The sequence below is a fragment of the Episyrphus balteatus genome, chromosome 2, assembly GCF_945859705.1.
Source record: "Episyrphus balteatus chromosome 2, idEpiBalt1.1, whole genome shotgun sequence".
NCBI lineage: Eukaryota > Metazoa > Arthropoda > Insecta > Diptera > Syrphidae > Episyrphus > Episyrphus balteatus.
The window spans coordinates 48,077,670-48,093,234 of NC_079135.1; the positions used below are offsets into that span (position 1 = coordinate 48,077,670).

The following is a 15,565-nucleotide window of genomic DNA, read 5'->3' on the forward strand; positions in this document are numbered from 1 at the left end:
GCGAATGACCACGAAAAAAACCGCGGAACATCGCGAATGACCGCGGTAAAAACCGCGAAAAAAACCGCGGGTTCGCGGTTTTTTCTCCGGTCGATTAAGATGTTCCGCGGTTTTTTTCGCGGTTTTTTCTCTGGTCATTCCCGGTGGTCCGCGTTTTTTTCGCGGTTTTTACCTTGGTCATTCGCGGTGGCCCCTCGATTTTTTCTGCGCTCATTCGCGGTGTTCCACAGTTTTTGCCGTGGTCATTCGCGGTGGTCCACGGTTTTTCCCGCGATCGTTCGCGGTGTTCTGTGGTTTATTTGCGGTCAGTCACGGTGTTCCGCGGTCTTTTCAGTGATCATTCGTGGTGGTCCACGGTTTCCGCGGTCTCTCGGAGTGTTCCACGGGTTTCCCGCGGTGTCCTACGGTTTTTTCTGCAGTGCTCCACGATCTTTTTCGCTGTCATTGGCTGTGTTCCATGGTCATTAAGGGTATATTTTCCGATTTGTGAAGCTGGTCTGTCAATTTTCACTTTAATTTTTCAAATTTGACATTTAATTGGCAAAAGTCTTCCAATCTATGGTCTGCCTGTCAATTCTGTCTAAATTCTGCCAATATGTTGTTTAACAGTCAACCGAACTTTTAGAACGCACCCTACAATCCGCATTTGTTTCCAAAACAAAATTGAAAAGCTCTCCCTTCGAAGCTCCCTCGAAAGCTCCCAATCTATGGTCTGGCTGTCAATTCTGTCTAAATTCTGTCAATCTGTTATTTAACAGTCAACCGACCTTTAGAACGCACCCTACAATCCAAAAAACAAAATTGAAAGAGCTTTCCCTTAAAAGCTCCCTCCCCGTTCCAAGACAAACATTTTCAAATTGTACCCAATTTTACACTTCACACATTTTACAATTCACAGATTTTTTTTCGAGCCCGGACGAATCAGAGTCAGAATTGACGCTCCACCTGATAGGGGTCTGTTGGGCAGTTAGATAAATCTCATCTGTTTAGGGAAATGAAATTACGTTGATTATATCTGTTATGAGTATGTTAGAAAGTAACAGACGGGTAGGAAATGTCCGGAGATTAGTAAATTTGGTATTAATGAGTATTGGTAAAATTAAATGGTGAGATTTAGATAATTGCGATCCCATTTTTCTCCAAATCTGCATAACTGAAGACTACTTGTTCAAATCTCAGGCTGAAAAGAATATTTTTTTTTAATTTGACTTTTTTTATATTTTTTATTTTTTTCTTTATGCTGTCAATTTTTGCAATGTTTTTTGTTTTTCAATTTAAGCCAAAATTTATGAATATGGTGTGATGCAGTTCAGTATGGAAAAGTGTTAAAATGTGTATAAGAAGCAAAAAACGTTAAATATGAAATTTTCGTGTTTCTGCCTGGGGTGAAGTCGTTAAAAATTCATTTCTTAGCCAATTTTCAACCGATTTTCTGGAAAAATGTATCGTTGGATTCGGAAATATTTAAATATTGTTTTAATATGTATATTAATTTAAAATATTATATTCTAAAATCAAATTGGGAAAAACAATAATTTCAAGAATGTTTGCAATTAGAGGACCGTGGAATACCAGCTTCTCAGGAGGAAAAAAATGAGCCTAGTCATTTAGACCATAGAGAGATTTAAGAACGGATCCAAATGTATTAAGAGAGGAAAGGAAAATTTAACCCTGAACAGATATAAAGTCTCGTTTCTGTTTTAATATAAAAAAAATATTGAATCAACAAAAATAAAAATGTGGACTGAAAAGTGATCGAATGGATGGAGTAGTTAACCCCTCTCACGGTGCAGGGCACGAATTCCACTGAGGGAGTTGTTTTCCACTCAAAATGCTATGTGTGGATCTAAATGCGAAAAAAATGTGTGGTTATTATTTTTCCCTTTGAATGTTAAATTAAGTCTTATTTTCGCCAAGAAGAAGTTTAATCGAAAAAAAAGAATTGCGTATTTTAAATTTGATTTTTTACAGAATCTTGAAAAGCACGAATTAATTTCGAAATTCTTAGTTTTCAGGAATTTTAAAATGGTATAGTACATTAATGTCCACGAAACTAACCCCCTTCAGGCATTCAGTATTAATTCTTTTTAATTTAGAATTAAAAAATTCTTTTTTGATGTTTTTTGTTATTTCAGTATTTTGAATTTAGGCATATTTACTTTTGTCTAGGGCTATTGCGATAGCTGCTTTTAATCACTCTGCTCTTCCACTGAACAGAGAACAGTTTATCTTTGCTGCATTTGCAAAAAATCATCAAACAACTTCGAAGAACCCAAAAGTCATAGACAAATTGTTCAATGACTTTGCTATGTTTTTTTTTCCTATAAAATGGCGATCATGAAGCGATCAAATAAACAGGGCGAACATAAATATTCTTTGCTCTTAATGAATTACTGCTTTTTTAAGCAAAAATGCTCTGCTTTTTTTAACATCGCGACTTTTGTTCACAAAATGTACTATGCTCTTTGAAAATTATCTGCTCTTTTGCGAGATTTCGGTCATATCTAATGATTAATAACACTGGTCGGCAACGAAAATAGAGCTTGAACCAACTTATACTTTTTTAAAGAATTTCAAAATATCACTGGCTCTGGAAATATTTGCTTATTAACAGGTCAAAAGCGCGTTTATCGTCGAATTACATGAGCGTTAAATTTTTTGTTTGCAAAACTTCTTATACATTTTCATAAAGCCATATATTATCGTCTAGAATATGTTTATTTTTTTCCATAACAATTTTTTTTTAAAGATATTTGGGATAGAAGCTTATGATATCTCAAAATCTTAGTGGTTAACGTAACAAATGGTTTTTTGAAGCAGGTTTGAAGTAAATTCCAGTTTTTGACTCCTGATTTGGATATGAAAAGCAAAATATTGGGGAAAAATTTATATCGTCGGCTTAGACCTTAGAGTGTCAACCTGCTAACTCCACTTTTGGGCAAAATTGAGTTAGTAAGTCAGCCAAATTGCGTGATGAGTAAAACAGCTAACTCCATTATTCCCAAAGAAATCCTGCTAACTCCATCAAAACTTCTTAAATCAACAGTTATCTCATTAATAAACATAAAATAGCTAAACAAGAAAATAGACGAGGTTTTTGGATAACAAAAAGGTACACCACTTTATAGTGGGTGTAACAGCTGATTTCACATTCCTCCTGAATTACCCTGGTTTTACAAGAAAATAAAACAATCTATTGGTACACAATTCATAAAATTGTTTTTATTTTAGGAGGAAAACCTGCTAAATTTTTTTTTTTTATAATTTTCCACAATAATTGACTGAGTACATGAGCATTTAAAAATTTTCATAGCTGTTGCACTTTTTCTTTGAAAAATTATTGAAATTCGTTTTTACATGCAAAATGTAAAAAAAAAATATTTTATGAAAAATTTGAATCACCTGTGGTATAAAAAAAATCTATAGGAACGTAGATGGCCAACTTTTTTAAAAATATGCGCGTCCAAAGGGAATTGCAGAATGGTAAAAGTTTTTATCAAATCTACAGTTACTAGGAAGTTATTGGTACCAAAGTGCAAAAAAGCCTATTAATTTAATAAATTATTTTAACTGTAAAATCATAAGCTTTTCACATTACTGCCACAAATGCATGGATTCCATCAGTTTTTTTAATCAGTCATATTTTGCAATAATTCTTCTAATACATAACCATTAAAAAAAATGTATAACCGTTGAACAGTGGCTATAAAAAATGATTTAACTTTTTTTTAAATGCAAAAAATTATAAAAAAAAGAAATTAAAGAAAAAAATTCGTTCATTCGTGATTGTGGTAAACGAAAACGTAAGATGATGAAATTTAAAATACACTGAACGAAAAAAAGCTAGTATTTTCTAAACTGGTTGCGATAGAAATTTTTTCTATTTGGTTTTAGTACAGTCATAAGTTTAGCTATCAGCCAATTCAGGCTTATCCATTTTCTACCGGACACCCTATAGAGAAATAGTGATGAGTGTTGTCCAACTTCGAATTGAATTTTTAAAAAAGTACCTATACTACTTTCTTGTTTTCTACATCTCGGGGCGTAGATATTCTTTAGTCATCTTCATGAAATACTGCATCGGTCCTCCTAATTAAAGGTAAAAACTTCCCGAGCCAGATCATGCGCTTTACTTTACTAGTTTTGCTGTGTCCTTGTATTTTGCGTAATTATGTATACGGGAGTAAAACTCAATGATGCATTTGAAGCGTTCTCTCTCACCTATGACAAACAATATGCTTCTGGGTATAGAAGAAAAATATACCAAAATCTTAAATGTATGTATTGTGTGTAAGTTGTGTTTGTTTTAACTAAAGTTTAAAATGCACGCAAACATTTTCATTTGCCTTTTTTTTAGTAGCTGTTAAAAATTAAAACCTACGACAATGACCTTGAGAGCCATCTGTCGGGTAGTTTATTAAATTAATTTAAAATTCTGTTAGACATTTTGAAATTTTATTTCTTAGTTTAAAAAAACTCTTAATAACATTTTGTACATAAAATATAAGCAATAAAAACTATACGATATTATTTTGTATAATAGGTTTTAATACAAATTTAAATTTATTTAAACTTCGCTTAGTTTTTGAGTTACTAAAAAAGCCTATTAAAAAGTTTGATGTTTATTTATAGTACGTGTTATTTTGTGTTGCAGCTCTTCTGTAAAATTTAAATCTAAAATAGCCCTTATTCCTTCGATTATAAAACGAATTTGTTTCGTAGTTCAAGCTCAGTTGTGTAAATACATGCATATGCACGAAATATTTAATTTTTACTTTAATATTTTCTTAAGCACTGTCCTTATTGCCTTTTTTTGTATATTACTTGTAGTACGTGAAATTTAATGATTTACTTATGTGCATATGCACTGGAAACTAGAAAAACTTTGTTGAGTCTTGCAAAAACGTTACATTTCGTTTAGTTTTATAAAAAACCCCTACAGTTTTCTTATATTATTGTTTCGTCATCCTATACATCTACGTCTATTAATGCCAAAAATTTGGATACCCTCAATTCTGTCGTTTGTTGAGTTTTGCAAAAACCATCCTCACATAAAAATTTGGCTTAATTGCGACAGTCGATAACTCAAATGCTATCTATGATTTTTTGTCCGCTTTAAAAACCAAAATATAAGTAATTCTCATTTTTTGAAGGTTTCTATGCTTGTAATTAGGCTGCTATTTATTACGTCAATTCCATTTTTCATATGTTTCCATACTTACTAATTTTCTTTACATTTACAGATAAGAGAAACCCTCGAAAGCTTAAAGTTAAACGATCCCAAATATTTTAACACTCATCAACGTAGCATACTTGGATTAATTGTATCTCGTAATCGTCAATTTCTCACGATTGACACCGATTATAAGGAGATCATTGTTGACTTAGATGCAGTAAATATTGAATTTATACCAAAAGAAGGTGATCGTGTCTATTTGAATTGCAATGTTCAAACTGATGAAAACTTCGTCGATCTTGCTGGTGAGATTTTGGAAACTAAAAGTGTTCATCCAGCTAGAACTAAGAGAGAAGAAGGTGTTGTAACAAAATTACACGAGGATTGGGGTGTTTTTAATAATGATTCCTACTTTACCATGGATACTATCGACAATAAAATTAAGTTAAGTGAAGGCGATGTTATCAGTGCTGAATTAATTGAATGTGAAAGGGTAAGTATTATTCTTTTACATATTATTAAATTTGTTTGATTTGGTATAACAATTAATAGACATAGTTTACACAACGTTAATTCCGTCCTGGAAAAAGAATATAGAAAGTGTGATGACTCGAGTAAAAAGGCAGAATATGCGTTAGAGTTCTTTATTACTTAAACTTAATAACTAGTTAGATAACAATCGGTTTAAGAGAGAGCAAACAACTGACTGACGATATTGCATACAATTAACTTAGCAATTAATAAAGTGTAAGCTTTGCTGAATAAGTTGTAATTACATAACATCACTACAGAAAGAAACTTGGCGGTTTACTGATGGTAAACGTCCATCCAAATCGATCATATTGCAATCCATTGAAAACACTCTTCTAGTATACTTTTAAATTAACAATGGTTCGTACTATGTTTTTTTCTATTATATTGGCCCGTTTGCATAAAAAGAGTAAATACTAGCAATATGAAATTAATAAGTATAAACTAGTATAACTACCTAATAATGTCAAGTATAAACTAGGTTTGATATGCACAAAATATGGGTAAAAAAGTTCATACATTACAATTTTTCAAGTAAAAGCATTTACTATTTTTTATGCATACGACCCATCTTTGAGGAAATTAATTACCGGTTTTGTGATTTTGTGACATCAAATTTATATGTTTCGTTAAGTTAGAAATAAGAAATAATTCATGCAATTCCTTGAGTATTAAATAGTTTATTTATAATTAAAATAGTTTCAATATATACAATGCGTCTCAACATTTCGCCTTCTTTTGAAAGGATTCTCCTTTCAAGCCGGAAGAAGCAATATTTTTTTGATTGGCCATTTGTAGATACACCGTGATGTTTTTATTTCTACAACTCTGACTCTTTTAAACGCTACCTTTAAAAACTTTGATGACTCGTCCTATAATCCATTTCAAGAAAGAAATGTTGTCTTCATGAATAAGAACATCTTTCCAATTAACGAGTTTCTTTGCCTCGCAAAGAGATTTTAGTGAGGAACCGATGATAAGAACTAAACTGAGCAGTGATACGTTTGTGAATTCAGCGAAGGTGAACTAAATTAGGTGCCGTGTAATCATTTGAATCGGAAGAGGTTGGTGTTACCCGCCTGGAGCTCATTATACTCTCTATTTTAAGCAGAGAAACTCTCTTGAGTCAGTTAAGCGATGAAAAGCTTTCTCATGAGATGACCCTTGTTTCGACTTGAATTCAAAATTTCACAGTCCACAAAAGTGAGGAGCCCTGGGAGAATAAAATGAAATTTCATTAGTAGCACAGAAATTTTGTATGTCTGATAAGGTTGTTTTGTGAAAAAGGTGCTACTAAGTTCTAAAAGCTTTTCCTGTGATGGTGCGAAAAAACAATTAAAAAAGAAAACATTGCTACACTATATTCACATTTATTTCATTTCTACCTTCCTTCCACCTTCATTTATATTCCAAAGTAAAACATATTTTCGACTTGGTTTATTCCAACTGAATTATTTTGGGAAGACGCCATTTTATTTTCCATGGACCCAATTTATTAGTACAATTTCATGACGATCATTATTGACAGAGTTACGTAAAGCGAATGCATGATGATTTTGTTTTTTTATTTTGGTCGCTGAAATCGAATCCGAAGCTCAATTTACCCTCATGTCAGGTTTTATAGATAACCTCAAAAAAGATTTTCGTTTTAGGGTAATTTTTGAAGTTATCCAGAAAACCCTAATGTAATTAACATAGTCGCACCCTAAGATAAGAACTTTATTTTATTTTATTTGTCGTGGACTTCAAGCGTACAAATTAGTCTTAAACAGTCGCCTCCGAATGTTCACTGCACTGCAATCCAGGCTTAAAGCCTTTTGGATTTGAAACGACGATGCAGAAGGCTCAACTTTGCTCATCTGGACAATACGTCTACGACGGTCTTTTTTCTTTTTCTACCGCGCGTTTCGTGTCTTTCGTTTAGTTTATTGCATTGGCTACCATTGTAGGGGAGCATCCTAATATAACCTTGAATTTCCAAGTAGGTTTTCCCTTCTTCAAGCAGTTTTAGTATAAGTTTCCGTTATCCGAACTGCAGTGTTTTGCTCTTCGAACTTTAAATAGATTAAAACCGAAACAAATCGATTTTGGTTGAAAAATTGTTCAAATTGTATGAGTACTTACTTTTAAACCAAAAATAAATATTCTAAGTTATAAACCGCTTTTAAATTCTTCAAAAATAACATTAACTACTATTATTTTGAACAGGTCAAATTAGAAAGAACAACCAAAGGTCAATGACAAATTATTTGGCACCTTCTTTTTCATTTTAAAACTACGATACATTTATTAGTTATTGGCCGTTACAAACTTTGACATCAAAGAAATTAAATTTTTAACCGTAGAAGCACCGTAAACATAAAAAATGTTATTTTGTTGCAGGCACTACTATTATTTTGAACACAGCTGTATGTGCTTTTGTTCCATCAAACCGAATGTGAAGTCTTTTTCATTCGATCACTTCAATAATAACTTCCTGTAAACACATCAGTGGATATACAATTAAATCAACTCAGGCCCATTTGCTCATACGGATCATAAATTTGATTCATAGCTAGGTCGAACATAGCTCTTATGTTTTACTTAGTTTATTCCAAGTTTCTAAAAAAAATATTTATGTTCAACCTAGCAATGATTTATGGCGTTTTCGATTGGCTCTCCGGAAGCGTCCGGAATCATTCAGAAGCCTTCTGAAACTGTTTTATTCGGACAAAACTGACAGACAGAACGCTTCTCAGAAGAGAAATTCTCTTCTCTATTCAAAATAATGTCGTTTTCGATTGGCTCTCCGGAGGCGTCCGGAATCATTCAGAAGCCTTCTGAAAGCGTTTTATTCGCACGAATATGACAGGCAGAACGCTTCTCAGAAAAGAAATTCTCTTCTCGATTTAAAATCGGAATTCACTCGAGAAGCACTAATACACGAATATATATAAAATCAATATTTTTTTTTGAAATAAATTAATTTTTTTTCCGAAATAAATTTTTTAATTAATTTTTAAACTTGCCTAAAATATTTTGGAAACCAACTTCCCTATTAATTTCTTCAACATTACCAATTTAAAAAAAAAATTAAAAAATTTCATTTGAAAGATAAATAAATTAATATAAATATTTGACATTTGAAATTTAAAAGAAAAAGACACAAACACAAAAAAAAACAGAATTGAGTGGAAGCGATTTGACCTCTTCCATTCGATTTTAGAATGAGTGAATTTTTGAGTGAAACCAATCGAAAACGACATTAGTTTCATGCTAGAAATCCCTGGGAATTTTTATTCAAATGTGCCCTTAATTATGAAAGTGGACTAAGTCACTACTAAAAATGGCATCGAATCTAGCCTAAAAATAATTATAATTTAAGGGGTAAAGTTTTTTTGAAAGCGAAATTGCAGTAAATAAACTTCTTTATTGCTGCTCTAGTTATTTCATAAAAGAAATATTATTAAATCGTTATAAAAAAATTATTATGTAAGTTTTTCTTTAAACAATGCAAAAAGTGACTTAGCCCACTTTCATAATCATGGGCACAAATGTCAAATAAATTTTAAATTCAATTATTTTTCATTTTTTCTGAATTTTGTTGATTAAATACTAATAAATGTGCTTAGATATTGAATTGTTTGTGTGTGTCCTTTTATCTTTTTTGGAAAAATTACCAATATTGCGAAAATTTAAAAATTTTTATTTGACACAAGAATAAATTTAAAAACGTCACATAAACCTTAAGTAGTGACTAAGTTGGATAAACTGTCAAATTTGTGTGCTGCAAAATCTTGTATAAAAAAGTTTACCCTCCACGGATGATTAATATGAAAAATATGTTTGCACGTAAGTTAAGTTTAATTTTAAATAATCTTTTTTACTACCCGTGGCATTTTTTAAACCATGTTCCCTCGTATTTTGTAAAATAAATTTGCTTAAGTAAAACATAAACTGCTTAAGTTCTACAATTTCTTCCCCCTAAGTTATGTTAAACTTAGAGGAATTTATGACACAATTTAAAGTTCGTGCAAATCATTATGTAAAACTTAAGAGTTTATGTTTCATATAAATATTTAAGACTCGTTTCAGCAAATGGGCCTTAAACACTTTCAGTTTAATATTCAATACAATTCTGACCTCCAACTACAAGTATTAAAAATATTATTTTTTTAGGGAATTTTCTTGTGGCGCTGTCTTTCAATTGAAATTCTAGAACGTGCTGAAATTAAACCAAAAACTGAACCCGCTAAGCCTCCATCCGAATCAAATAAAAATATGCCCCAAGTTATTACCATCACAGACAACATACGTTTTAACTTCGAAAAAGCATTCGAAACTCAAGAACTTAAAATCGAAATCAAGAACAACAGTGAAAGACTTCACAAAATCCTGCGCATGGACTTTACCGGCATGCGTCGTAATTCTCAGTTGAAATTAGATGAAACTCTGTGTCCCATGCAATTGGAGCCAGGCAAAAGCACTACATTGACATTGCATTGTGAGTCCAGATTCTTCGGTTTGACCAAAGAAAAATTGATATTTACGTTTCCAAACTTCAAAATATTTCGCAACATAGAAATATCTGTGGGAGTAGAAGAAAGGGGTAGTAATAAAGAAAACACAGAAAATAGATTCAATCCAAACAAAAGTCGCTCCCGTCACTATGCCAATCAGGTATGGTCAAAGAAAAAGGAGATAATACCAGGTGTGAGGACACACGTTATGCGCCGATTCATTGCCAATCGAATTCCTGCCTTTGAAGTTCCACTGAAACTTCGAAATGCATTGTTGGTTGATTGTCCTCGTGCCGAACAAATTTCAAATCTAGACAATCTATATCCTGTTTTGTCAAAAGATTTGGACATTAGAAACTACACAAACAGATTTCAGACCCTGTTGTTCATTGAAGAGATTGAACATTTTGTGAACTTTCGTCAATTCGACCGCGAGAGAGCTCATTTTGCTCGCGATGGTGAATATCTTGCATTGACAATAGAAAATTTGGCCGAGAAGAGACCATCTTTGGTAGTTGGTGATACGGTGCGCGCAACCAATCCATGGGCTGAAGAAGACGACAATCGGGCCTATGATGGCTGCATTCATAAAGTACTCTTCAATAGAATTCTCGTCAAATTCAATCCATCTTTTCAAAACAAATACAACGGAGAAGACTATAGACTGGAATTTTATTTCTCACGATATAGTTTCCGAAAGCAACACTTTGGTGTGCAGAAAATTGTCTCCAACCGAGGGGAACATTTCTTGTTTCCATCGAAAATAGCTCTAAGCGATAATTTGCAAGTTAATGCTGACATAGATGATGATGGCAATTTGTTGATTGATAATGAATTGGCTCCAAAACAATGGTGCAACACAAATTTAAATTTAATACAAAAGAAAGCAGTGAAAGAAGTACTCCGTGGTGAGGCTCGAATAATGCCTTATGTTATTTTTGGTCCACCCGGCACTGGCAAGACTATAACTTTGATCGAAACGATCTTACAAATTTTAATAACTATGCCGAATAGCCGAATTTTGGTTGGTACTCCATCAAATAGTGCTGCAGATTTAATATCAACTCGATTGATCGATTCTGGAATTTTGAATCCAGGAGATTTTGTACGTTTAGTAGCCCAAAGACTTATAGAGAAAGAGATTATCCCCGATCACTTGAAGCAGTATTGTGCTACTATCGACATAGCTGTGGATGGTTCTACAAAAGATTCTGTAAGTTTTGTCTTAGATAGAGTGGATGTAATTTTGTATCTAAATTATTTTTTTTATTTTTTTCTTACAGATGACTGTTACCGAATCAGGTCTAAAATTGAGATGTCAAATGAAATATTTGGGTCGGCATAAAATTACAATCAGTACCTGTGCAACTCTGAGTAATTTTATTCAAATGGATTTCCCCAAAAATCATTTTACACATTTATTAATCGATGAGAGTGGTCAATGTACTGAACCTGAAATAGTCACTACAATGTGTTTATTAACACAAAATTCCGGACAAATTATACTCGCAGGCGATCCTCTGCAATTGGGACCGATAGTTGTTAATAATTTTGCTGGTGATCGTGGTTTGAGATTGTCATTCCTCGAACGCTTAACTTCTCGGTTTCCATATAGAAAGGATAAATTGCGTTTTCCAAACACAGGATATGATCCACGATTAGTTACAAAATTGGTCTACAATTATCGTGCCTTACCAAGTATTCTTGAATCATACAGTAGTCTTTTCTATGATTCGGAATTATTACCACAATTGGCTGAACAAGGAAATAAAGAATTTGATATCCTTGAGACTGTTAGAGATCTGTTGCCGCCATCAGAAATTCGTTCAAAAACTCATGCAGCATTCTTCCATGGTATTCGGGGAATTAACAAGCAGGATGCTGATTCTCCTTCGTGGTATAATCCAGTTGAAGCAAAACATGTAAGTATAGTTTTGTTTCTCTTTTTTTTTTATAACTTTATTTAAATTTTGATGGAATTAATAGGCCAATATAGACCGCTCCACAACCGAAAACAATCTTTAGATTGGTCTTATAAAAATAATTTATATCGTTGATATCGTCACTTTTCTCTTTATTCATCTATGTCGAATCAGAAAATTCTTTTAAAGTTAAAAAAAAATGAAACAAATTAATATCCCATGTGTTAATGTAGTAGTGAATAGTTAAATAAATAAAATCGGAAACAAACAAATATCGGTCAAAACTCATTAAGATCCGAAGTTTCTGAAAATTATAGTTACTTTCTAATTATGAATTACTTCCATATGTTTCGGACATGACTCTAAAGTCCGAAGACCAGACATTGTAAGGACATTGCTCTTCCTCTATTCTCCGATTGCTCTAAATTTGATTGTAATAATCGCTAAAATTCTTTCCTAAACCTGAAGATTTACTCCATGTAAATCATTCATATATCTGCATTGTTTATAAATTTATTAAAACTCTTTAAATTTATTTTTAGTGCTTTTGTTGAATTCAGTATTCATTTTTTAAATTTTTTAATCAACAGATTTTCTTGATGACAATACAACTCTATCGTTTAAATATAAAACCAGATCAAATTGCCATCATAACTCCATACCTAAAACAAGTAAAAATTTTCCGCACTCTTTTTGCTGAAGCTGACGTTGCAATGCCAAAAATTGGAACCGTTGAAGAGTTTCAAGGACAGGTATGTTCAGAATTTTCTTTACTTCATTTTCTGTTTTCTATTTATTTTAAATTTTCAAATTTTTTTCAGGAAAGAGATATCGTCTTAATTTCGACTGTTCGTTCATCATCTGATTTGATTAAAGTTGACTTAAAATATGCCATTGGTTTCGCATGCAGTCCAAAACGCATGAACGTAGCCATTTCTCGAGCTCGAGCATTGCTTTATATATGTGGCAATCCACATTTATTATCTCACACTGATAAATGGAGTGATTTTATTAAATATTGTGTTGACAATGATGCATATCTTGGATGTGATTTACCTGAGAAAATTGCACCACTAAATAGCAAGCCATCATCATCAAACAAAAAACAAGAAGATTAAAAATATTTTAAAAATCATAACAATTATACATGTATACATAATATAAAAAAAGTAAGTTTATTTTTCTATTATCGTTATTATTATTATTCCATTAATGAATTTAATTATCAATTAGTTTTTTGAAATATCTTAGAATAAGTTTACATATATAAGATTGTTAATATAAGTGTATCTATACCAACTTATCAGTGTTTTCAAGTGAAATATCACTTTTTGTTTTAATTGAAATATCACAAAATCAAATTATTATCAAACTATAAATATTTATACTACAAACAAGTCTTATTCAATGTTATAAGATCTTTTGCCGGACAGTGGACCCTAATAAAGGGTCATTTGAAATTCCCGTTACTCCATAGAGCTGTTTTATACCCATTGAATTCCTTTAATGCTGATATCAAGAGTACATAAACTAATTATTTTAGCGAACTAAACGAAATCTTTCTCATACGAATAGAAAATCACCGTTATTTAAATGACTTTTCTGTGACTTATGCTTTCAAATATGTATATATATATTTTTTTCGTTAATTGGATATAATGTAAGGATGCCGTCTCATTTATAGTTCAGTAATAACAACAACTTTTCATTCTATAGATTTATAATATTTTCTTATTAAATACAGATATTTGTAAAGAATGTGAACGAGTTTAGTTTTTAGGACTTTATTCTTTAAGCGTTATCTTCCAACTGAACTGTATGACATTATAAAAAAATTAATCTCTTACATATGTATCCTACCTTATAATAACTTATACCCATGCGATCTATCTTGTGAACTAATGTATTTGTTGATTCGAAGCTTCTTTCGAATATTTATTGTTAAAGGTGATCAGATCACAGTGTAGCACTGTGACTGATGTATACTCACAGTGTAGCACTGAGTATAGTTGTATTGATTAGAGTCAAGATCTAGGTGAAACACCAAGAGCTTGTTATTTGTGATTTATTTTGAAGATTGAAGTGAAAGACCAGCGTTCCGTTAAGTGACTGACCACCTAATTTTCTTTAATCATTCATATTTATAGTTTACAAAAAAGGCTTAGTCTACATATTTAATCAATAATAAATAATCAAAAATAACAAACAAAGAAAAAATAAAAAAATAACAAGAAGCGCGCGTGTGAGGAATTATATTACAAAAAATATTTAGAATTTGATTTGGGTTAACAACCCTTTTGCTGACTGTGCAGAAGGCATCGCAGTCAGTTGTATGAATTTATGCTTTAGCTGACTGTGCAGAAGGCATCGCAGTCAGTTGTATGAATTTATGCTATTAAAATTTGATAATGAAGCTACGTTAATTTGATTTTGAATTTAAACAGTATTAATACATACATGTGATTGTATGTATGTATGTATTAATATTACAATACTGCGACAGGAACACTATTTTCATTGCTTCGCCTATGATCGAACTGGAGTTGTCGTGCGGCGAAGTATACTACTTACAACTACACTACCACCAGTAGCCGCATTTATTTATAAGTTTTGTCAAGTTTAGCGAAGAATCGCTTTGAAAACTCTTTCAGTTTTTTTAATTTTTCCATTATTTCGGGAACATAATTGAACACTTTTTATTTCATTATTAGTCCTTGATGAGATCGTCACAGGAACATCTGCGTCCGTTAGAACATGAGGTATGAATGCTTCACGCACTTCCGCCTTTGATGGTCTCCAACATTTTTTAGTTGCCCCCTTCAGTCGCAATGTTGTTACGGTGAGAAGTGAGGGAATTAAAAGGGAAATAAATACTGGAATAAAGATGTTGAAAAATATTTTTTTCAAAAATGCATTGCATAATGATGATAAAAATTTTTAATCGTTCATAATTTTTTTTTTGCTATCCCATTTAAAAAGCCGATTTAGATGTGTGAAAACAATTTTTAAGCCCGGTGGTGTTTTCAAGAAAGATACAGTTAAAATCCTTATATAACTGAAAAAATAGATTAAATACATTAAAATAAGTAAAACAATTCAGTTAAAAAATAATTTACCAAGAGATAGCCGGTTTGTTGTTTCAAAGTTGGGAATTCTTTAAAGTAGTCGTCGATGGTCATATTTTTTAACTGCAGCGAACGAACTCGTTGTTTTTTTTTTTTTTTTGTTCAAAACAATTATTGAATTGTATTTTTATAATTTAGTTACACCTTATTATGACTTCATTTGAGTCGATACACATTTGTTTAAATTTAATTTTACAAAAAATACTACATTTAACGCAAAACGATATAAACAAACACGTAACTAACCTGAATGCATTTCAGAGCGTATGAACTCCATCATCAGCAATCGCGACTAAGCTTAGTTGAGTAGCA

General features: G+C 31.9%; 1 protein-coding gene across 1 annotated transcript in view; it reads left to right on the plus strand.

The window, feature by feature from the left end:
- Positions 1-13,427, plus strand: part of LOC129912357 (probable RNA helicase armi) — a 94,443-nt gene extending 81,016 nt beyond the window's left edge. Inside the window, exons 2-6 of the mRNA XM_055990576.1 lie at positions 5,244-5,669; positions 9,866-11,419; positions 11,490-12,128; positions 12,719-12,880; positions 12,950-13,427. Coding sequence (XP_055846551.1) covers positions 5,244-5,669; positions 9,866-11,419; positions 11,490-12,128; positions 12,719-12,880; positions 12,950-13,246 — 3,078 coding nt within the window. The 3' untranslated portion in view covers positions 13,247-13,427. The remainder of the gene's footprint in view (positions 1-5,243; positions 5,670-9,865; positions 11,420-11,489; positions 12,129-12,718; positions 12,881-12,949) is intronic.
- The last annotated feature ends 2,138 nt before the right edge of the window (positions 13,428-15,565 follow it).